The following is a 23553-nucleotide window of genomic DNA, read 5'->3' as shown; positions in this document are numbered from 1 at the left end:
GCTGAACTAGGGCCTATGCAGTCAAACCGCTTTACCTGGCTTCATATCTAGTGCTTACTGACCTAAATCCAGAATTTCAGACAGATCTGTGACCCTCAAGATCATGCCGTTTGGTAGTAAGGTTTAACCTTTCGAGCATCAGAGTCTCAATGATCAAGATCAGATAATGCACCATTTTATTATGAAGAACATCAATATCCTGTAAGATTTAAAGAAAATACTTGGTAAAGACACATACCTTGGTGGCCTGATGCTAGCCAAAAATACTTTTTTTGTTGAACCATCAGAAAGCTTTATGACTAAAGCATCACCATTGACTACTTCTACAACTTTTCCACTAAATTCTTTCTCTTTGGCATCAATAACTGGTCCACTTGGAGTATAATCTTTCCAAAGGCGCACACGTCTCTCTTTTGCATACCTAGGATAAAATATATTTCAATATTTTCAACCGAAAAATTAAGTGCTGCAGCAACTTATGATTTTCTCAAATGATTTAATAAAACAGATTAATAAAAAAAAATTAAAGTGTACTACAACTTACCATAAAAAATAGAAGAATTTAATTATGTTATAGTTTGAATTACAAATCATTTAAATTAAAGTAGAAACTAAAACATCGGTTTCCGTGGAGAAAATATCCTGCTAAACTATGGTTAAAATATCTGAGCCCCCCCCCCCCCCCCCTTACAATTTTGCGTATGGGCGCCCATGACCTAGGATACCTTAAAAAGAAAAAAAGTGGGCTCCAAAATGGCCTCCAATTGGGAAACTGTGTCAAACATGGCAATTCATTTCTCAAAGCTAACGCCATTTTGAAACGCTTTTTTTTAGATCGATCATAGAACCTTAGGATTCGGGTCTCAGAAGATGAAAATTTGTACAGGTGAGTTTCAAAGGCATGTCTGCACTTCTTTAAAATTTTGTTCAATATGGAAATGATCAGGTGGAGACAACGAGGTCACTTGACATGGAATGACTCAGTTTTTGATGCAACTTTGCTACCTATTTCCTGCCAAAGCCAGTGCGATTCAGCTTAAATAATAGCTGACCTAATTTACCTGCTGTGATATCCTTAGGCAGAAAAGCTTCGCGCCTTTATACTATGCCATAGATATAGGGCTCTTACTAAAAAAGTGTAAGCAGTGTTGAAGTCTTTTCATTATTTATGAGTACAATGATATGAGATTTGGTATCTATATCAAATTCAGAAAAATATTGCAGAGAAATTCTGCTCATGTTAACAGTGTCTAACTAGACATGATATACCGGGGCCTCCATGGCTACTACAGATATGTTTATTGCAAACTCAGCAACAGAAAAAAAAATACTTCAGAAGTAAAATATGCAAATGAGGCAGCGAGAAACAAAGGAATATAAGTGCCAAAAATAAAAATTTGGAGATAATTTGTAGATACGGCAAGAAAACCTTTCCTATATATATATATATGGGCAAGAGATAGTACTGCTAAGTGTTGCTATACAGCATGACTTAGAAAAACTTTTCAATGAAAGCCTACCTAGGACTGCAACTTTAGACTTGTTTCACTCAAAACTTCAAAATGCCCACTTACACCCCTTTGCATTTCCTCGCATAAGAAAAAATCAGTTTGAAAAATTTGACCAGGATGTGAGAATTTTCAGTTACTTAGGTCAAAAAGTAATTATGTTTTTCAATTTTCATGCTGATTTTTCATCACTCATCAATATAATTTCATTTATTTATTCATTTGGGTGCACGTGTCATAATTTACATATAAATTAAAATAAATACAGTGGAATACGCTTAATTGGACAAGCCGCTCATTCGGACCAAATGTTAAAGAACCAAAACAAATCCCATTACACAAGCCTAATATTTGCTTATTGGGACCAAAATTTGTTTAATCAAACCAAGGAACATGAGAACAAATTGGAAAAAAAGTAAACATTGCCCACTTAAAGCAAGTTTAAAGTGGGTAAACGTGCTAATTAGGGTAATGAAAATCAATAATGGTTCTCCGTAACTTACAATTAAACTCAGCATATCTTCGAAAATAAAAAAGGTTAACAAAATTCCAATTTCATGGCGGCTCTGTTCCAGCAAAAAATCATAATTTCAGTAAAAATTTCAAATTTCTTGAATTTTGCTGTAAAATACATAATTTACATTTCATTGGAAATTTTAAATGACCGATTAGTAATTTTAGCACTTATTTTTTCACTCTTGCATTTTTAGTTACTTCTGGTTGTTGAATCGAATCAATACTGACTGGAAGGAATAACTAAAATCGTATAGGTCTGGGATGCATGTAAAAAGATTACTTGCTTCACTTTAATTTACTTTTTAATGGAAAAATTCCATAAACAGCAATTTACAAATGCTTACCATAAATATGGGGCTCACAATAGTCCTAAGGCCATTTATATGTTTTGTATATAGCCTGTTCGGTCAAGTTACACAGGTAAAGTCAGACCAAACAACTTGTTTGCTTATGCGGACCAGCCAGTTATTAGGACCAAAATGGTCCCGTCTCGATGTGGTCCTATTAACCGGAATCGACTGTATAGAAATTTTGAGGTAATATTAGCTTAGTACAAAGTGAATTTCTTTCCTGCTTTTGATATATCAAACAGCACATCACATAAAACTGTGAGCATCTTGTTTTGTTGTATTATTACATTACAATTTAATTCTTTCAATTCCTCATTTTTGATTTTTTACAATACATGACTTTCATTGAAACTTTACCTTCTGTCCTTTAAATAACATCCGAATTTAAAATAGGAAAAGATTTTTTTTAAAAATATTTAAAAGAGGAGAGGAGTTAAGCCAAAAGTGCCAAACTACATAATCCTTCTTTTTAATATGTAATTTAATTATTAATTGCACATTGCTTTCAAGAAAGGATAAATTTGAATGAAATTAGTAGATATTGTGTCTACAATATCTACTAATTTCAAACCTATTCTTCATATAGTACCTGAGTACTAACTGAAGACTTATACAGAAATCTGAGTTAAAAGATAGAAAAAAAAACTTATAAATAATAAAAAAAAAGGAGTGAAGTAAAATAAGTTTTAAACTACGTACATAAGTAGTATATACATAATTACGAGAAACAAATAACAATTACAATGTTTCAAAATAGCTATGATATTCATTTAAGGAAATTTACAGCAACAGATAGATAACATCAAGAGTTTTTGCTGGTTACATATTAAGCCAAAAACCAAATTCACTGTATTATCCAGCTTTTATATAACGACAATGACAATAATATGAAAACGATAAAATAAATGAATTTTAGCACAAACTAAGAATTTCTATGACAGTTCCTTTTCTATGAATAATCCCTTTATGTGATAAAGATTTCTTTCCAATCAAAACTTTTGTAAAAAGCCATCTTGGGAGGGGGAATAAAAAAAGACTAAATCAAACTGCGACAAATCTCATCTTTTTCATGTGATAACAAAAAAAACTACTTATTTTCTTCATTACGACAGACACGGAAATGAGCTTAAAACATTATGCCTTCACATGAAAAAAAAAAAAACATACTTTTCTGCAGCTCTGAGCTTTTCAACACCAGAAGTAGCACATTGTAAACTCCAGTCAACACACTTTCCAAATCCTTCACTAAGAAGGAGCTCTGTAATGTTACCATTCTAAAAAATATATAGGTCTGTATATTTTCATCGCTACATTATAAAAATCTACAAAGTCAAATTTAAACTTTGAATTATGGATATGAAGGTTTACCAATTTCCTATCAGATGAAAGATGAAGAAGATATATTGAAAAGAAGCCTTAAAGCGCAGACATTAAATAAATAAGTATAAGTAAAAGAACAAATAAAGTTTTAATGCACAAATTAGCAGGGATACAGAATACACATGTTTTGGGGTGACAAAGAACCTTTTTTCAAAGCAAAAGAAGCAATTTTATGGATGAAAAGGCATCCGACAAAAGCGGCATTTGCCAGACGTATTTTCATTAATAAGCTCTCTTTTTTTTGCAATGAAAAAAGGGTTCTTCATAACGCAAAAATATTATTTACAGTATTCCTTTTAATTTGTGCATTAAAACATTTTTTTTCCATTTATTACTTTTTAAGCACAAAGGTATTTCATGCCTCGGTAAAAAAAGGTTTTAACAGGTATAATCGCACCAAAAGCACTTAGAGTTAAAAGAATCTGTAACACAATCCCTGCATTCAACCAATAAATTTCTTTGCTTAGAAATAAGCTTATTGATAATAATTTTCCAATTAATCTAATCACAAATATTTTTTTAAATACCACCTTTAATCAACACTATGCTTCACTGTAACCGTCTTAATGCTCAAGACTGTGATATAACCGAGAGAAACCATGCACATGGGTGGTACTTATGTATGAAATACCTGGCCCATTTTTTCGAATGACTGGCCAATGACTGGGATTTGTTTTTGGAATGGATTAATTATTTTTTTTCCTTTCTTTGGCATTTATGTTATTTTTTGACAACTAAATTGGACAATTTTTATGTGAGCCTGGATTTGATTCGTCTACTTGGAAATTTAGGTAAGATCCTGTTTGTTTTTTGCATGTGCTGGTACTGGGTCCAGTGGAGTACCACTATTGTAGCCATCTGGCATCTAATGGTAAAGAGGAAACACCCACCTTAATTTTAGGTATAAGCTATTGTTTATTTATTTGCACTGTAGTAGGTGGTGCGTGTAGCGCAGTGCTGTAATGCTCTGTAAATATTCGCAACTTATACATTCCTCTCTTAGTTTATTTAAAAATATTTTTGGTTTTTCAACCATAGATGGAATTTAAGCTGCTGATGAGTACTGGCTCCATTTATAAATTAATTTTTAGTCTTCCTTCTAATTTATTTGTGCTGCCGTAATATATTTTATTTTCTTCCCATAAAAGTTAAAAGCATTCATGAAAGGTTTTTTTTTTTAATATTAGCTTGCAGATTCTATAAATTATACTTCTTTGAATGTGAAGATTACAAAATTAAATCTCATGGGACCTGCTCCTCTTTATGACCGAGCTTTTCAGACATTTGCAGAAAAACTTTTGACACAGTAAAGATCTTTTATGAGAAGTCTCTTGTTGTAAAAAAGACAATTTTGTTTTCCTTTACATTTTTGTATTATTGCTTATTATTTATATGTGATTGCATTAAAAGAAATCTTCATACAATATTTTTAGTACAAATTTTTGATATTGCCTTAGTACAAATTTTGTTTGCCTTAAAAAGTACTTGAAAAGTGTTTGAATTTTTTCTCCCTGAACAGTATGAACCCTGATATATATGTATATTAAACATATACAAAGTAACAAAAATACTAAATCCGAAGCTTAAAGATGCACAAAAGCTGCAAACAGTTAAGCCACATGAATAGCTTATAAAAGAGTTTAAGATTAAAATATATAAGTTCAATGGAATAGCTAGAGAGGAGGTTTTGAACAATGCTTGGGTTAAAAGACTTCATATAAAAAGCTATGAAGCTCATAGAAAAGAGCATTTTTATAGCTAAGCTGAATAATTAAGATTAGAATGACAATGTTGAACAAGGAGGCCCTTTTGCCAAACAACAAATTTCAAATTCTACAAGTAATTTTACTGCATATCAGTAGACTAAGTTATGAAGAAAATTTTCTGCCAACTTAACAGCACAGAATACTTACTGGATGGATTATTGTTCCCAGAAAGTTCTGATTTGACACACTTTCTAGAATTACTTCTACATCACGCTGAAGCAATCGACATTCTGTGAAAAATTTTGCTTCTTCTGCAAAAGGCTCAGCAAACTGCTCTTCTCCGCGAAAGGAAGGACACTAAAACATACATGCACTTCTCAATTATCATAAAAGTACAAATATATCATTGCCTCAGAGCAACAGTAAGATATCTAATCCCAGAAATAACATTAAGATATCTTATTTTTGCTCTGAGGGGATGATATATCGGAAATTGGCGAAAAAAGTTATCATTAAAAACATTCTTAAAAGGTGAGCAGACATTTTAAAAAGTATAAGCAAACATAATGAATGCATAATTTTAAAAAAATTAAAAACTAACATGAAACACTTAAATTTAATTGAATTCAGCATAACTTACAATGTAAATACATTGGATAATTTTGCAATAGCATATTGGATAACTAAAACTGTTTTGATGCAGCTACCATCGTTAATATTGCTAATTAATTTGTAAAACAAAACACAGGTTGCTTTAAAAAAATAAAAAATAAATAAAAAAAAAAAAAAACTCTTGAACTTAAGTTTTAACAGCATAATTGAACACAGTTTGAAAGTAGAATGCTAATTCATTTCAACAAATTTAAAAGCTTTGCATGAAAGCAAAATTCTGAAAATAACATAACACAAACTAACCAGCTTGTTCTCAGATTTTTATCTTGATGTTAAGTCTGCCTTTCATGGATTTTTATTGACATGAAGATGCTAAGCAAATTGAAAGAGCATTGTTATGTTAGAGAAACAACCAGAATTTGAGTCAACATTATATATGAAGGGACTAGATTTTTGGCAACAGAAGGAAGTATAACTTCATAGTATATCTGCATTGCAACATTTAAATCACTATCTTTTTCATACACGTAATAAAATTTATAATTGAACAGAGGGTTAGGACATACCAACATATCCAATGTGCATTCAAAAGATTACCAAAGCACATTAGAATTGTTAAAGCACTCAGTTAGTTACTATGCATTACAAAAATGACTAATTTGTAAAGCCAAGAAGCAGGGCTGCAGAGTCGGAAGAAAAATGGCTGACTCCAGGATTTTAAAGCAAGCATCCGACACTCCGGCTATTTTATTCATTATTTTTTTAAATTTTGTTTTTTCAAATCGGACCCTCTCATGGGAAGCGGAAAAAACCCCTAACAGAGATTGAAATGTTGATTCCTTTTTATGAAATTTTCGCGTTGCATTTTATTGTAAACCTAAGATGCATACAACATCTGAAATTCAATTTGAAAACAAATTATCCAATAGCTGCGATTTCTAAAGTGAGATTACTCAAAAATCCTTTTAAAATAATTGAAAAGGATTATTTTGATCCCCTTTAATGTTTAACAAAAAGATGTTGATCAAATCCTGTGCTTTCAAATTTTGAAAGTACAGAGAAGAGTTAGAGAAAGAGTTCTGAGAGAAAAAAAGAAACTTTTTTGTTAAGTCAAAAAAAATTTCTTGAGAGGGGACAGTCTTTCCCTCCTTCCGGGTGACACTTAGAGATGTAAAATTTCCGGAAATTTTGAAATGGTGGAAAAAAAAACGGTTTTTTTACCAGTTTTTTTGGGGAAAAATTGGAAAATTTGATTTTTTCATGAATAAAATTCGGGTTTCTTAATACTCTGTGTTTCTTGGAACATATAAAGGGTTAAGCATTAAGAAATACACTACGTATCCAAAAAAAGTCGCATGCCTTAATATTTGGTTGGACCACCTTTTGCGTGTATTACAGCTTTCATACGCCGTGGCATTGCTTCAGTGAGTTTTTGTAGAGTATCGGTTTTTATTTTCGCCCACAATTCCATCAAAAGCTCGCCTAAACGTTCAATAGATGAAGGAAGAGAGGTGTGTGATCTTAAATCCTTTTCGAGTACGTCCCACAGATTCTCGATTGGATTGAGGTCTGGACTTGGTGGCCAAATCATGTGTTGAAAAGATTCATCGTGCTCATAGAACCAAGATTTAACAATTGTAGCCCAGTATACTCTGGAGTTATCGTCTTGGAATACACCACTACCATCAGGTAAATAAAAGTCCATAGATGGCACAACATGATCATCCAAGATGTTAAGGTACTGTGCAGAGTTCATTTGGTTGGTGCACAATGCAGCCGAGTCTAGTCCAAATGAACAGAAACAACCCCAGATCATTAGACTGCTCTGAAAGAGTGAACAGAGGGAACTAGACATATAGGGTCCATTGCTTCGTGTGGCTCTCTTCAAACCTTGACGCGTGCATCATTTTGATAGAGCGTAAATCTTGACTCATCGGACCACATGACCTTTCCCCAATCATTAACAGTCCAATTTTTATGATCTTTTGCAAATTGAAGTCTCTTTCTTCGATCAATGCCACTCACAAGAGGCTTCCTTATTGCAACACAGATTCTTAGTCCTGATTTTTGAAGTTCTCGATGTATTGTGAGCTTGGAAATTGTTTTACTTCCCTCGTTGACGAGTGCTGTGAGTTGAATGGTCGATTTCTTGCAATTTTTCTTCACTAATCGCTTCAGAGAACGCCGGTCACGCTCGTCAAGAATGGATTTACGACCACAAAGATGTCGCGAACAGGTAGCATCTCCACCATCTTTCCACCTTTTAATAATGTGTTGAACAGTTCGCAATCCTATACCACTAATTTCAACTATGTCTTTGCATTTTTTTCCCACTTTGGTACAGGCCAACAATTTGCCCCTTTTTGAACTCTGTTGCATCACTTCCTCGAACACAACTACCGATTCCAGCCATGCTTACTTCGAACTAAAGTCTTCTAGTGCAACGCCCACATTTTAAGCTTGCATTGAGCAAAGATTTATGCAAATATCTGTAATACTCATTGAATCACCTTCTTCCTAAATTTGAACATTTAAAATTCGACACCGACTTTTTTTTTTTTTTTTGACACTTAGTGTATATGCTATCTACACATCCGCTTAACAGAAATACACATAAAGGTACGATCAATTAGAACAAAAAAAAAAACTTTTTCTTTTATAACCGACAGCTTTCATGATCAAACACCAGAAATAAGTCAAGTTGTCATTCAACAAATAATATTGGGTAATGTGTGTCTAATCGTAACAATTACAATTTCTATTTTAGATTGCCTTTGAAACTTGAAGTATTAATTGAAATTTTCGACTTTCAAGCATGATTGATTTTTTTTTCTTTTTTTGAAAGAAAAATAATACAATGTAACTTTACTGCCTGAAAATGAAAGCTATTGAATTTTGATTTTTTCCAATCCAGTCTCAGATCAAATCAAAACTAAATTGGTGTTTCTTAAGCTGAACCAAAACTTAAACTACAGTTTCAGTTCATTCATACGGCCGTGCTAAGCACAGTAGTAAAAGCAGTCATACCAGCACTTTTGAACAAATTTGAGTTATTATAACCAAGATGCTCTTTGTTTCGAATTTTACTTAATAAATAAAATGTTTTAGGGTCATTTGATCAAGAACTATTGTTTTAAAAAATTCTTTAAAAAAAAAGACATCTGAATCAAATATACGGAAGAGCCACACTTTAAAATACAATATCTCAGCTTGAACCCAACTGCAAATTCCCCTTTTTTGCTTAGCACAGCAGTATACAGGGTGCGGCAAAAATATATCGAACAAAAATTGTATCATCGAATGGAAGAAAGGTAATTTCATTTTAATGAGTGCTTAGTTTATTTTTGTTTCTCACTTTATTAGAAAATAATTTACAATATATTACCCAGTTTATGTATTGTTTTTGGTTTTCTTACAATTTTAAGCAAAATACCTGCTATTTTAAGTTGTTTAACCAAGTAGAACGACAGTTCGTTTGCTTGTTGTTCCTTCGACAAACAGTATTTGAAACGTTATGCCGCACATTGGAGTATTTGACTGAAAATCCTGGCCAAAACCAGTTTGAAATTTTCACTCTTCTGAAGGCGACACCCTTGTGTGCGTTTGTGCGCCGTACATCGAAGCTATCCCAATTATAGACACAAAACTTGGTATACAAGTTGTCTGAAAGGTCTGATGTTACAATTTGAAACTCGATCTTTTAAATTTGAATTAGAAAATGAAATATTTAATATTTTATCCACGGTTTAGACTTTTGCATGTTTACGACCGTAAAAACGATCCTAGTAAACGTAGAAAAAAAACCAATGCATCACTAGATAGAAAAAATAATTTTCTTCAAGATTATGGTTTGTTTGAAGTTCTAACGTAATTAACCGAATTTCTAATAATTTACAACGGGAGGTCAACCTTTTCTACTTTTTTCAATTATTCAATCAATGTAAACTACAATTCTTGCATCCAATATTCTAATAATGTTATAGCTCTGACCCTTTTTGAGGAAATATAAACACCTTACCTTCATTTACAGCGAAAACGGTGAAGTTATGTTCTTTCACAGATTTATAATGAATTTTCTTTCAATGAATTGAAATAAAAATTTTCAATAATTTTCACTCGAACCGAAATGGAGGCCATGGTTGGCTCTTTGCCAATAATGCTTAGACAAGTGATAAGTAAACGTGTTCGATGCGAATGGCTGTTTTCCTTTGAAGATATGTAATTAAGTGCACTGTTCGAGGGGGAAAGAAAGCAAAAAGCGGTTAAAAAATTCTAATATTCTGTACAAAACACTAATTTGAAACCAAAAAAATAATCAAATTTATTATTTTCGTTTGGTTTGAATCATTAAAACCCTGAGTTAATCATGCACAAAAAGAATTAAAGACAAGGGTTTCGGGGTTACAGAGAACCTTTTTTCTATTGAAAAAATAAATAAATAAATGAACTAGGATGTTATAACTGTAAAAACACTCGAAAATGGATATTTAAAAGCTCTTTGTTTTTGAATTGTATATATTGTACTCGTACCTTGGGTCGATCCTAAGTTTTACATTGCGTGATGTGTTCCGCTAAAAATTGTATGAACAAAAACTTGGAGCTAAAATTTTATATAACTTCAATTTCACAATGAGTAGGTAAAATGTCTTAAATATGGATAGCTCGCTAGCGTGGGAACGTTAGGAGACAATTACAATTGTCTCCTAACGCTAGCAAGTGGGGGGGGGGGGGGTCTTTTCCCCCTTTTGCTACACCTATAAAGGGGAAAAGACTCTCCTCCCCCGGCACATTATTTGCAGCAATGATCTGAAAAAATATAAATATTTATTTCTTTTATCTAAAATCTATCTCAATTTTAAGGAAGAGCAATTTTCTTAGCGAGATCACAAAATAATTTAATTTATTAACTCATTAACGTACATGAGAAAATTAACATAACTGAACGCAAACACATGTTTTAGGGGTGCAATGAATCTCTTTAGCGATGCATAAAGGTAAGCGATTTCGAAATTAATTGGATGATTCTCATTCCATAACTTACATCTTTACACATTGATGAAACGGTTTCTCGTACCCATGAAACGCATGTCTGAAATTTTATCGTTGTTTGTGCGCTCAAATATGTCGATCTTTTCATTCAGTAGTACTTATGATAACTTTTTTACAAATTTATTACATCTTTGTAGTTAAATTCAGTTTAAAATGATGACTTGTCACAAAAAGATCGGATTATGCATTTTTATAGAAAAATCATTTTAAAAAAGGGCAGTTGTAGGCGGAAGATTTTTTTGCTGAAATTAGCACTAGAGACTTTGCCAAATACGATGCAACTTTCAAAACAGCCCGACCAAGCCCGACACCCATTTAAAAAGCTTTCTCTAGTTATAAATTAAGGCGAAAAGCCTTTAAAAATCTCACGTACCAAGTTTTCTTTATTTTTTTTCACAAAAAGAAAATAAAAATATTTACTTTGATTTATAATTAGCACTAAGCCCTGACATTTCTTTATGCCGTAAAATTGATTTGGTTCAATTCCATTCATTTAGAAAGCCACAAAAAAATCTACATTGAAGCGTAATAATTAAGCTGAAACTTAACAAAAAAGCAAAAATTCTTATAGAAATCTCATCTTTCACCGATGCTATGAGCAATTGTATGTGACTCAAGTTTCCAAAACAGGTGCCGATCAATGCACCAGTTAATCAACTATCATGGAATAAATTTTCATAAAAATTGGGGAATGGACTTTTGGCCAGGATTTTCAGTCAAATACTCCACTGTGTGCCATTTCAAGTGGCTTGGAAATGATAGTCGGGAATGTGTACAAAAACGAACAGTGAACATTTCAGTTAATCGTCAGGTCATCCAAAAGTGAGTTCAATGAAATCCTTGGATTTCCACGAAAGCAAATCGCTTGTGGGAATTTGTGACCGATAAACGAACAAACGATAAACGAACTAAGGGAAAAAATACCTCACACAGAAGTTTTACGAGTTCCAAAAAGTTCAGGCATTCATATGACTCCAAAGATGCCAGAAACGTTTGAGACGGGCCACAAGTCCACGCTGAAGGGATACCTTTCACTAATTTACCGCTCAACAGGCTCACATCCCCCAGAACCATAGGATTTGATCTGTAGATACTACTTAGAAAGTGTTAGATATCGCCAAAACCCGAAGTCAGGCTTGGTCTGAGATGGAATCACCACAAGCGACAAAAAATCTCTAGTTTTTTGTGGATGAGGGCTTTAAAATGAATCAAAAAGTGAACCAGAAGAACATTTTAGAAGTTATTGTACTTCTGTGGGCCTAAGTGCACTTCAGCATTGTAGGCTGGACATTTTCTTTTAACTCCACACCGATTCATACGGCCAAAAAGACAAGAGTGGTGCAAGGCGCATTGTTTTTGACATGATATCATCTTTAGAGTGAACGCTCTACTCGTCGACCTCAATCCCATTTACAGGATCCGCTGTATGGCCTGTTTCAGAGTCAAAGGTCTAACCGAAACTACACATAAGTTTGGACTTTCTAAACCAATTGCTTTGTAGGGACTAGGATTGATTAAAGGACTTGCTGCCCTTGAATTAAAATTTCAATAAGCAGTCACATCTCTGTATTACTGCAAAAAGCTGCTAGCTTGAAACCAATTAAATTTATTGATGGCTAAAGTTCTTCTCATATTATTTTTTATGTTTTGTTAATTTATTTGTTTTTAATAGAGTTTCTTGGGAAATTGCTTGCCCGTTTTTTTTTTTTTTTTTGCCGCGCCCTGTACATTTGGTTTACACAGTCAGCAGAAACATAATTTTGTGATTAAAGTTATGCTTGTTTGTTTTATGACGAAGGAAAATAAATTCTTCACTAAGGTTATTGGTTTAAGCTTTTTTGCAAAAAGTATTTTAAAAATTTTTTTGATCTATATGCAAATTATATTGTCATACAACAACTTGCATTAATGTTAGACAGTATTTTAACATAAAACGGGGGGGGGGGGGGAAATTGAATCAGAATTTAAGCGTGAGAAATTTCTAATCACTTTTTGCTGAAAATTTCAATTAAAACCCCAAAAAGTTGAAAAAAAAAATTTTTTTTTTTTTTCAATTTTTCCGAAGTGGAAATTTACTCCATCGGAAAAAAAACGGTTTTTTTTCCGTTTTTTCGGAAATTTTCTGTTTTTTTTCCGACTGTTTTCATCTCTAGTGACACCTCAACTTAATTTCAGAGTTTATAAAATTTGAAATACTTCAATTCTGAAAAATTTCCCGAATAATAAATCTTAAATTTCATCTTGAAAATTTCAACAAAAAGATTGCACTATATTGCGGACAGAGGTCGGTTACATTGTGCGTCTAGAGCAAATTTTACACAAAATGCGGTGCTATACATCTTTATATGCAACTTTTTAATTTGAATTTTATTGGCAGTTTTAGAATTAACACTAATATGAAGATTTTAGGATTACCTACAATTATTGAGTGTTGTAACCAATAAATCATGTACTAATTTTATTTTGTACTTTTTAATGAAACCAAGGTTTTTAGTTAAAGTCCTAAGATTTAAAAAAAAAACATTTATATTTTATTGGATCTTTGTGCTTTCGTATTAACACTTATTTGAATTTACCAAGCATTCACAGAAGTTTCCCGACTTGCTCAAGTGATACATACATTCCTTTTACTATTTTATAAGTGAGATTGAGGTAAAAAATGCATTATTTTTATTTGAAAATGATTGCTTAGAAAATGTTAGGCAACAAAACTGTTTGCTGACAATTGCTATCAGTTAAATAAAGTTAGAAAATAAGCAAACTAGGAGACGGGGTAGGTAGCTGTTGTATAAAGTTCGATAAACAATCAAGCCAGCTGGTTGCCACAATGACAGTCATTTTCTTATTAAGAGGCCTTTATACATGTAATCAAATTTATTGATAGTCAGTTTTTTAAAAAATGCAAGGAGAGTCAGTGAAAATTAAAGAAAAAAAGAAACCGGGATTCTGAGTCGGCATATTTTCGAATAACTCAGACTCCTTAACCCCAAAAATTAGTCTGACTCCGAATCCACAGCCCTGCCAAGAAGGAATGATCAGAAATAACAAATACTGATTGAAGCGAGCTAAAAAAATTAATTTACTGATCGAAGAAAAGAAAAAAAAACTGGAAAACTTATGCTACAATGTTAAAAACATATTTTAATTGCAAAAAATCTTACATTTAAAACTTTCATAAGTTTTTATATTAGTTTTGAAAAAAAAACTTTAACATGCAACAATTAAACCATTTTTAAATTATGGAATAGTTATGAGAATTCAGAAAACAAATGAAAGAATGGAACATACCCTAATTCCAGACAGCATAACAGTAATGTAATAGTACTCATTGTATACACCGGGAAGGAGTACAACTCTCATAGTACTACCGTCTCTCACATGCTCTACAACCGCTTTTACAGGTTTTTGATGCAGAGAATCCATGAAATTACGGGGAGCTTCAATGGACCAAACAATATCACGAACATGCTCGCTGGCATTAGGCCCATGTTTACCCTTTCCGGCAGCTTTTGCAGCATCTTCAAGCTCACATAAACGCTGATGAGACCTAGTGCAGAAGCAATCTCTGAATTAACCTGAATAAGAATACGCTAAATGGCGATTCTCGAAAAAATGTCCCATGCATAATCCTAAGTTTTTTTATTTTATTTTATTCAAGTAACTATTAATTAAATCTGGGATTAACTGATATGCTTTGGTAGTATATTAAAGCATGTATTATTCCCCAACAGCTTTTTTTTTTTTTTTTTTTTTTTTTGAAGGCTTTGGTTAGCTGGAAAAAAATTAAAAACTTAGCGTTACGCAACGGACATTTTTTTCAGAATCGCCCTAAAACTTTTAAGGGTACTCCACAAAGGAGGCAGTGAGAAGCAAGGAGATATGAGCCAAAATTTAAAAAATGAGGATAACCAGAACTAGTAGGTGGACCTCTCCTATGTTTTAGGGAAAGAGATAGTACTAGTAGTACTGGTAAGTGCTGCTATACAACATGATTTAACAAAACTTTTCAATAAAAGTCTACTAGGACCGGAACTTTAAATGTGTTTAACTCAAAACTTGAAAAAGTTCACTACATCCCTTGAGGGGAAGGGGGTTCACGGAATTGCAATAAGGGGGGGGGGGGAGGCACTAGGAAAGGGTTGCCATGAAAGTTCAAAAATAAAATTCCCTGCATTTCCAGATTTTCCAATTGATTTTAGAAAAAAGTACAAATTAATGTCGACTTAAGTTATTAAATAGCAATACAATATAATTTTTACTGCAAATAAACCTACTTTATAAACCAAATAATGCTTTAAAATATTACTAATGATTGCTATCAAAATTTGCGTTAAATGAAGATCAACTTAAAATTAAATTATAAGTGCTTTGAAAGAATTTGAAAGACCAGATATTTCCAATTAGTTTTATTTTTAGTTTTAAATCTCTGCAATTGAATTGCGCAAAAGTTTGTTTCCCTTTTCAATGCAAGCATTCTATTTTACTCAAAACTTATTCTCAGATTTTTTTATTACTCTTTTTCTTACTTTACAACCTTTTCCTATGGCAAGATGCTATATGTTAGGGACCATTCTAGAGTAACTGAACATATTGTAAGAAATCTCATTTAAATCTCCCTTGTGGCATGAATAACAGCATTCTGTCAGCCCCTAATGCTGCAAGACATTTCCTTCCAAATTTTGACCAACATGCCCTTGTTGATACCACACTCTCAACTAGTGGTGATGTTTCAAAAAATAGATGTTCAAAATTTTAACATCAATGTTTTTGCAAATATTGCGAAGTTTCCAAAACATCAACATCTATTCTCAACTGTAACACAAACATGTGAAAAAATTATCAGCAATGTGATAAAGGAATAGACTCCTAACAAATCTTTCTTTGGCGAGCAAGGATCCATAAAAATCATAGTTTATTCTGTCTCAAAAAAAAGCTAAATATTTTCTGCAAATAATGAATAATTTTAAAATTTATATTCTTAATATAAGAATATAGCAAATTATTATACTATTCTTCTAAAATACACTTTTATTTTTAATTTAAAAAGAATTTTTACAAATCCTTAGCTTTAAAAGCAAATGAAGAACTAAAAAATTAAATGCTTTACACAAAAATATGTAAGTGCTAATTAACTCTGTAACAGTTAAAGTCTGAAAAAAAAGTATATATATATATATATATATATATATATATATATATATATATATATATATATATATATATATATAAAGCCATTGAAATCCAGAATTTATAAAAGTATCTTCCAACCATTGAATGGAAAAGTTTGGAGAATGCGTAAGAACTCAAATGTCAAACATGCTAAGCAATTTTCAGCAAAGTTACTTTCAACGTTGGCATGTTTCCAAAAGAACAAGTTGCGATCTATAAAAGGTAAAATTTTAAGACTTTTAATTTTTATGATAATTCATTTCATGAAAAAGATAAAAAGAAAAATTTTGCAGAATAAAGGCTATTAACATACTATTCAAACCACCTAACCTTTGCAGAAAATACTAATAATTTCCAGCTAAGAAAAGCTTGATTTTTTCCCCAAAAGAAGCAATATAATATGATTTTTATATAACTTTTAAAGTTTTAGTATATTCAATACAAAAAATGAGCTTGAATTTCCTTCCTCTTAATTATCAGGAAAATTTGCTTATCAGGAATGCGACATTTACTGCATTTTAGAGCAGCAGTTTCGCCTGTCAGATGGGAAAATTGGGAAGGAATTCCCTGACATTTCCAGAAATTTCAATAATCTGTGACATTCCCTGACCATTTTAGGTGATTTTCACTTTCACTGACAATTCCAGGTTGTCCGTGTTTTCCAGGTGCGTGGCAATCCTGTAAGTAGTGTGACATCACATATTGGTTAAATATAGAGTGACATGTGATGATGGGAGGTGAAACTAGGTGACACAACACTTTAACAAAGAGGGGAGAAAGCAAGCCAAATATGTTTTAAAAAAGTAGCATTATTCATGAACAGCCGCTTAGAACGTAAATGCCAGAACGCTGAAAACAAACAGCAGGACACAACATTACTTTATTTATTCATTTGATTCTTGTTTTTAATCAGCGTTAAAACAGCTTGATGCAATTGGTGATAAGCTAATAATGGAATACAAGCTTTTGAGTGTTTTTTCTATTTCACCCGACTGCGCGTGCATGACACAAAGGAGGGTAATGTGTTTATCAGTCTATGTATGTATGTCCGTTTCTATGTGGCGTTCTACAGGCTAAGGGCCTTGGCCAATTTTGGTAATTGTTACGTCAATCGATTTGTCTTAACCTTGAGAGTGTCACTAAACACATGACAGTAATCAAAAGTACCATTTGAAAAACCAGTTGCCATTTTGTCAGTTTGGGATTGGCGCACGCTGGGTGTCGCACACTGTGTCGCACGCTACCTGCATGCGACAAATGCAGGTAGTTTTCACTGCCTGAATTTTTTGTTTACTAAGTCTACTAATTGGGGGGTCTCAGTGACCAAGTGGTCTAAGCGATTGCTTCTCAGACTTGAGGCGGTGGGTCAAGGCACCTTTGCTACGGATGTACTTTCCCCTCTTTTGATGTAAGTCTTTTTATGTGTTCTTCATATGTATTATGTACTGTAATAAACAATATATTACGCATAACGAAGGCAAGACACTCAGATTGTAGTCCTCATCAAAATAAACCTGTGTAATAAGCACCAAAAGAAAGAGAGTCTACTAATTCGATTTTCATCTCTAACATGTTGCATTTGTTTTTGACTTGATTCAAGGGACGTGTACTTTCTTGAGAGGCTTTTTTAGTTTTGCGAGACAGATTTGACTGACGAGACGTTTCCGATTTTGCGTCATCATGAGTTATACAGGCTGTTATATAGCTGTGCTGTGGTTAACTTAAATTTGCGCATTTTTGCCGAAGGTCAAGCACATGTAGCTTTAAGTCGAGTTAGGTCCCTAGAGGGACTAATTATTATCAGTAGTTTAGACCACCGCAAATTACTTAATAAACCTAACAACAATATAAACTCTCCCATTGAAATGACAAGGTTGCGAAATGTACCGTCTTCTAATCGAAATAACTAAGTCAATGAAAATTAACTAAAAAGTGTAAAATAAAAAATTATTAAATAAAAACAAAAAATCCAACTGCGTAAAAATCAAAAAAACTAAAAAGAAAAATTATAAGCCTAGTAGTTTAGAATGCTATTAAGTACAACTGAATAACTGCACCATTGAACTAGTTTTGTATTCGTACACAGATAAGACATATCATAAATTCAAAAACAGAATAGAAGGATCAACAGTCAGGGCCCATTCAAATTTTACGGGGTTCCTTGATTCAGAAAGGAATGGGCCCCGACTGTTGATCCTTCTATTCTGTTTTTGAATTTATGATATGTCTTATCTGTGTACGAATATAAAACCATTTCAATGGTGCAGTTATTCAGTTGTATATAATAGCATTCTAAACTACTGGGCTTATAATTTTTCTTTTTAGTTTTTTTTTTGGTTTTTACGCAGTCAGGTTTTTTGTTTTTATTTAATAATTTTTTATTTACATACTAGATTTCTTTACTCTGAAGGAGTCTTTTCGAGCTTTTAAAATGTACATTTAATAACTGTAAATTTTGCTTTGCAAATATTCCTTGCAACATTTACCATAGACCAAAACTTTGAAACTATCAAGACTATTTTTAGACAGAAAAAAAAAATTCTACATATTTCCCACATTTAAATGATGTAAATTCAAAATTGCAAAAATTAAAAAAATTACTACAGTTGATTTTTTTTAAAACTACATTTGGTATTGATTGCATGTAACTAAAATGTAGTTTCTATCTTTCTTGTGTGATTTCAGTTGTCTTAGCTGTTAATTATGCAAAGCTTTGAGAAAATTTATATCTTCATCCAAAATTACTCCGTACAAATGTGATGGAGAGCCGTATATTAGAAATATTATAGGAAAAATATTGTGATGAATGTAATGATGTGAAAAAGAATCCGGAAAACCATGCTTCAGTTAATGCATATCATGGGGTATTTACAATGACAGAAAATAGTTACCTAATAAAAATTTTCAAAAAAGACGTGAAATAATGCTAATTATAAAGCTCATGTAGAGTTTAGAATTTAAATTAAGAAGTTGCATAAAAGTTGCAATGTTCATTGATTCTTCTGTTACAAAGGTTTAATTAAATTTTCTTACCACAGAATTATACTTTTAGAAAGTAAAAATGTGAAAGCTGAAAAATATATCAAAATCTTACTCAGATTTGACAGCTGCATGCCGTACATCAACAAGACCTTCAGCAACAAGTGATTCACTGATATTTTCTCCAGTTGTATCTAGGAAAAAATCAGATAATTATTATGAAATGCTCTAGAATTTGCTGTACTTACAAAAGTACATTATGAAACATAAAGAGTATAAATCTTGAATGTTTATGAAATTAACATCAATAAAGAAATTTATCCAGTCGAGGAATTACCAAACTCATTTGCAACTTATATAAACACTAAATTTTTTAGAGGTAGAGTTGCCATTGAGTTTTGTACAATCTGGGTAATGAAAATACAGACATCTTTAGAAATCTGGGTCTTTTCAAGAAGAAGTGGGATTCAAAAATTGAAATAAAAGATAAAATCCACCTTAAAATCAATTAAACAAACATTAGAATTCTAATTAATTTAACCTAAATTAATTCAACTTAGTTCAGTTTTCTAATAAAACTTCATTTGTGAAACATTAAAATATGTGTACACTAATTTTTTTAACTTCATTGTTTGTGGATTTCATCTGGAAATTAGTGCTTCCAGTTATAAAAGTGATTTTTACTTTAGTTTAGCAAGACAAATCTTCTTTGTTTTGAGATTTAAATCATTTTAATCTGCATGGCAGAATATAATATTGAAAGGTGCAGAATATATAAAAGCTACTAATTTATTATTAGATTTTCAAATGAGCATTGTCAGTTTGGTAAGGTAAAGAACATTTTCCTGCATAATTAAATATCACACTTCATTGAATTGGGACCAATTGTATTTGTTTATGGGAAACTGACAATATCAGTAAAGCATACCTTTTCCAATATAGATATATCCATATTCTTTAGCCGCATTAGGAGTACTTTCTATGACAAAGTAGACATCTTTGCCAATTAACTTCTTCCGCAAAAACTCTCTAGCTTCCCAGGCATAGGGCTACAAATAGAAAGTAAGATTAAGAAGAATCATTTTTTTTAAGTACAATAAAAATCAAATGAATTCAAATACAGCTCACTAATGTACTACAGGGTTTAAGCTGAGCTCAAAAGTTTTTCAGCAAAGAAGCTGAAATTCAGAAAAAAGTTAGCAAGATGCTAAAACGTCGAAGGTTAATGAATATGTTTAGAGATTTTTCTTTCTGTGTTTCATCTTTAGTTGAAATCTAAATTCAAAATTCAGCCATGATATTTTTAAAGAAATACAGTGGGCTCTCTGTTTAACGACGCTCTATTTATCGACTTTCTCAGTTTAAAGACGACTTTTCACGGTCCCAGATGGTCCAATATAACGTAAAAAGCATTCTATTTAAGGACGCTTTCTACTTAACGGCGATTTTTTGTGCTCCTTTCAAAGTCGTTAAACAGAGAGCCAACTGTAAATACACAGTTTTTTTTATATATATATGCACTTAACATTGAGAGAACATCAGTTTCATTTTTAAAAAAGACAACGACACATTTATTTGGGGGTATACTGTCCCTTAGGACCAAGTATTGTTGAACTTAATAGTAGTTTAAACAAGGGTTGTCCTATTTTGTCCACCCCAGAAAAACCACTGGAAAAAACCGTCAAAGATAAAATGTAATTTTGTGCACTTTTTTAGTAAACTAAAGTTTTTAGTTTTAAATAAAAGTTTGAAAATAATAAATAATTACAGTTGGCTCTCTATTTAACGACTTTCAAGGAACCACAAAAAATCGTCCTGAAGTAGAATTTGTCCTTAAAATAGAATGCTTCTAAAACTAGTGGATCATCCAGGACCATGAAAAGTCATCTTTAAATAGAGAAAGTTGTTAAACAGAGAGTCTCTCTCTCAACTGTATATAGATTCTTCCTATTCAAGTAATATTTTAATATAAAAATAGCATACATAAATATGCATACAAACAATTGATTATAAAATATTCCAAAGTAAAAATGAAAAAAGCAAGGGTGCCCACCCCTCCCTAAATATTGCAAAGATCCCTCAAAACAACCCCCCCCCCTTAAAATGAGAAAAATTCTCCTCAACCCCCCCCCCTCCACCCTAAAAATTTCAATGGCACAGTCTGCGGATGCTGATACCATCAAAACTGCCCCTAGGTGGACAACCCTTAAAAAAGTAAGATCAGTTGAAGTTCATGTAAGTGTGTATATAAATCAGATGAGTGTTGATAAGAAAAATGCATGTAATAACATTTATAAAACAACACACCAGATGTAAATTGAATCCATTATTTCAGAAAGGATGTAAGTCTAATGGATTTCCGAAGGACTTATGCCCTTTTTGAAATAACAGATTCAATTTAAGATGTTCTTATCTGTGATATGGAGGTTTATTGACCATAATAAATGCATTTGTTAAATTAAAAAGAAGAAATAAAATGTTTTGCGGATTCTCAAAACAATAAAAATCATATTTAAAAAAAAAAGAAAAACTACTTGATGCTAATAAAAGAAATGTTGACATGAAGTGAAATCTGTTCTTGTAATACAAATACAAATGTGATGATCAGCAACAGGCTCTGAACCCAGCTAGGCTGTTCCAAGTCAATTTATTAGTCCCCAATGAAGATTAATGGTTCTTTTAAAGCTAACACTACCCATTTGCTCATTATAGCCTCTTCCTGTACACTGTTCTAAGTTCCCTACAACCCTACTAAAGCAGTAATTTTTCTTTATAACATTAACATATGCATAAAAACATGCAGAATGCATAAATATTTTACCATATGCGTGCGACATCAATAAACTCTCAAAAAATAAAACAGTAAAATGTTTTTAGTCTACAAATCTTAGTTTTGTATGTATGTCGCCTAGCATTTCACATGACTTTTCCCATTGAGTTTAATTCCTACTATTGTAATATATAATAGTGTAATCATGCCCAATAGCTTTTTCGCATTATTAAATTTTATAACTTTTAAGTAAATTATGATCTAAAATTTTTGCACTAATGTATATTTAAATAAGTTGTGGATTTATTAAATTCTAAAGTTAACAATCATTCAATATTAATTCATAATAGGTAATGTATTAGAATTATATACTAACTAGCAAAAATACCCGGCGTTGCCTGGGTCAGTAATAATTATGAGAAACAATCGTTATTTGCCCTTGTTTTCTGTTTTAAGCGGAAGAATTTAAAACAAACCTTTTTGACGCGATTAAAAATCGATTTCTTCCTTACTCATTAAACTAAATAGCAATAAGTATAAAAAACAATATAGTATTCAATTAGGAACGAAAGCACGACATTTAAGCATATACAAATTTGAAGAATTTCCGAAATATGAAATTAAACTTCACATGTTTAAAAAGATTTATCTGTTAGTACTTTTTTTAAATCTAAAACCTTCTCTGTATGGCTATTGATGTACGAACTGTTTTAAAAAATGTAGTTGCCCGTGTTCCCCTTACACTTGCTTTAGTTATTTTGGGAAATTTCAATTTTTGTGGGCACTTGGTGCGGTTTAAAATCTTACCAAATTTGCGAGAGTCATTTTGGGACACTTTCGATAACACTCCCCCTCCTTACTAATTTTTATTATAGAAATATTGTTGCCAGATGCTGAGATACTTTTGGTCAAAATAAAATGGAGCTAAACGGTTTCATCCGAAATGTTTCCAAAATAAGTAGTAAAATTTGGCGATTGTTTGAAATCGTGCAAAAAGAAAAATTAATGGAAGTTTTTGTGCAGTTTTTGGATTTGCCTAATTTAGTTGTTGAATTATTTTACATAGTTTTTTTTTTTTTAAAGTATCTTTGATTGGCGATATTTTGTTTATATGGTGAAAGCTGAGAAACATTATTACGTAGTCTTTGGGCTCAAAAACAGCGACAGTGGAAAAAACTGCCAAATGCATCAGCTACTGAAATCTTTCTGAAAAAATTCTGGCGATATTTCTGCTGGTTGGTTGGATATAGTGAGCAAGTGTGCAATCAGCATAAATAATAATAATAAACCATTAATTACATAAGTTCCGTTTAAAAGTAAAATGATCAGCCAAATCCATTTATTTTTAGCCAATCTTCTGGGAAAACGTTACTTTAAGATTTGACTTGAGAAAAGCCTCAAAAAGTCAGGCGAAACGCAAAAATATTCAACAATACAACAATTCTTGGGAGTTGAGATGACACACTAAATAATGACTTGGGTTGATGAAAGCCTTCGAACAGGGAACAAAAAAG

The 23553-nt window shown here is 32.0% G+C and overlaps 1 protein-coding gene across 1 annotated transcript in view; it reads right to left on the bottom strand.

Moving 5' to 3' along the window:
- Positions 1 to 23553, bottom strand: part of LOC129227976 (staphylococcal nuclease domain-containing protein 1-like) — a 34054-nt gene that overhangs the window by 1614 nt on the left and 8887 nt on the right. The window contains exons 3-8 of the mRNA XM_054862601.1: positions 20198 to 20318; positions 19385 to 19463; positions 14410 to 14668; positions 5668 to 5817; positions 3542 to 3648; positions 239 to 421 (exon numbers count right to left, since the gene is read on the bottom strand). Of these exons, the coding sequence (XP_054718576.1) occupies positions 239 to 421; positions 3542 to 3648; positions 5668 to 5817; positions 14410 to 14668; positions 19385 to 19463; positions 20198 to 20318 (899 nt within the window). The remainder of the gene's footprint in view (positions 1 to 238; positions 422 to 3541; positions 3649 to 5667; positions 5818 to 14409; positions 14669 to 19384; positions 19464 to 20197; positions 20319 to 23553) is intronic.

This window comes from Uloborus diversus, chromosome 8, assembly GCF_026930045.1.
Source record: "Uloborus diversus isolate 005 chromosome 8, Udiv.v.3.1, whole genome shotgun sequence".
NCBI classification, from domain to species: Eukaryota; Metazoa; Arthropoda; class Arachnida; order Araneae; family Uloboridae; genus Uloborus; species Uloborus diversus.
The sequence above is the reverse complement of the archived record's forward strand: the minus strand, read 5'-3'. Positions and strand labels throughout refer to the sequence as shown.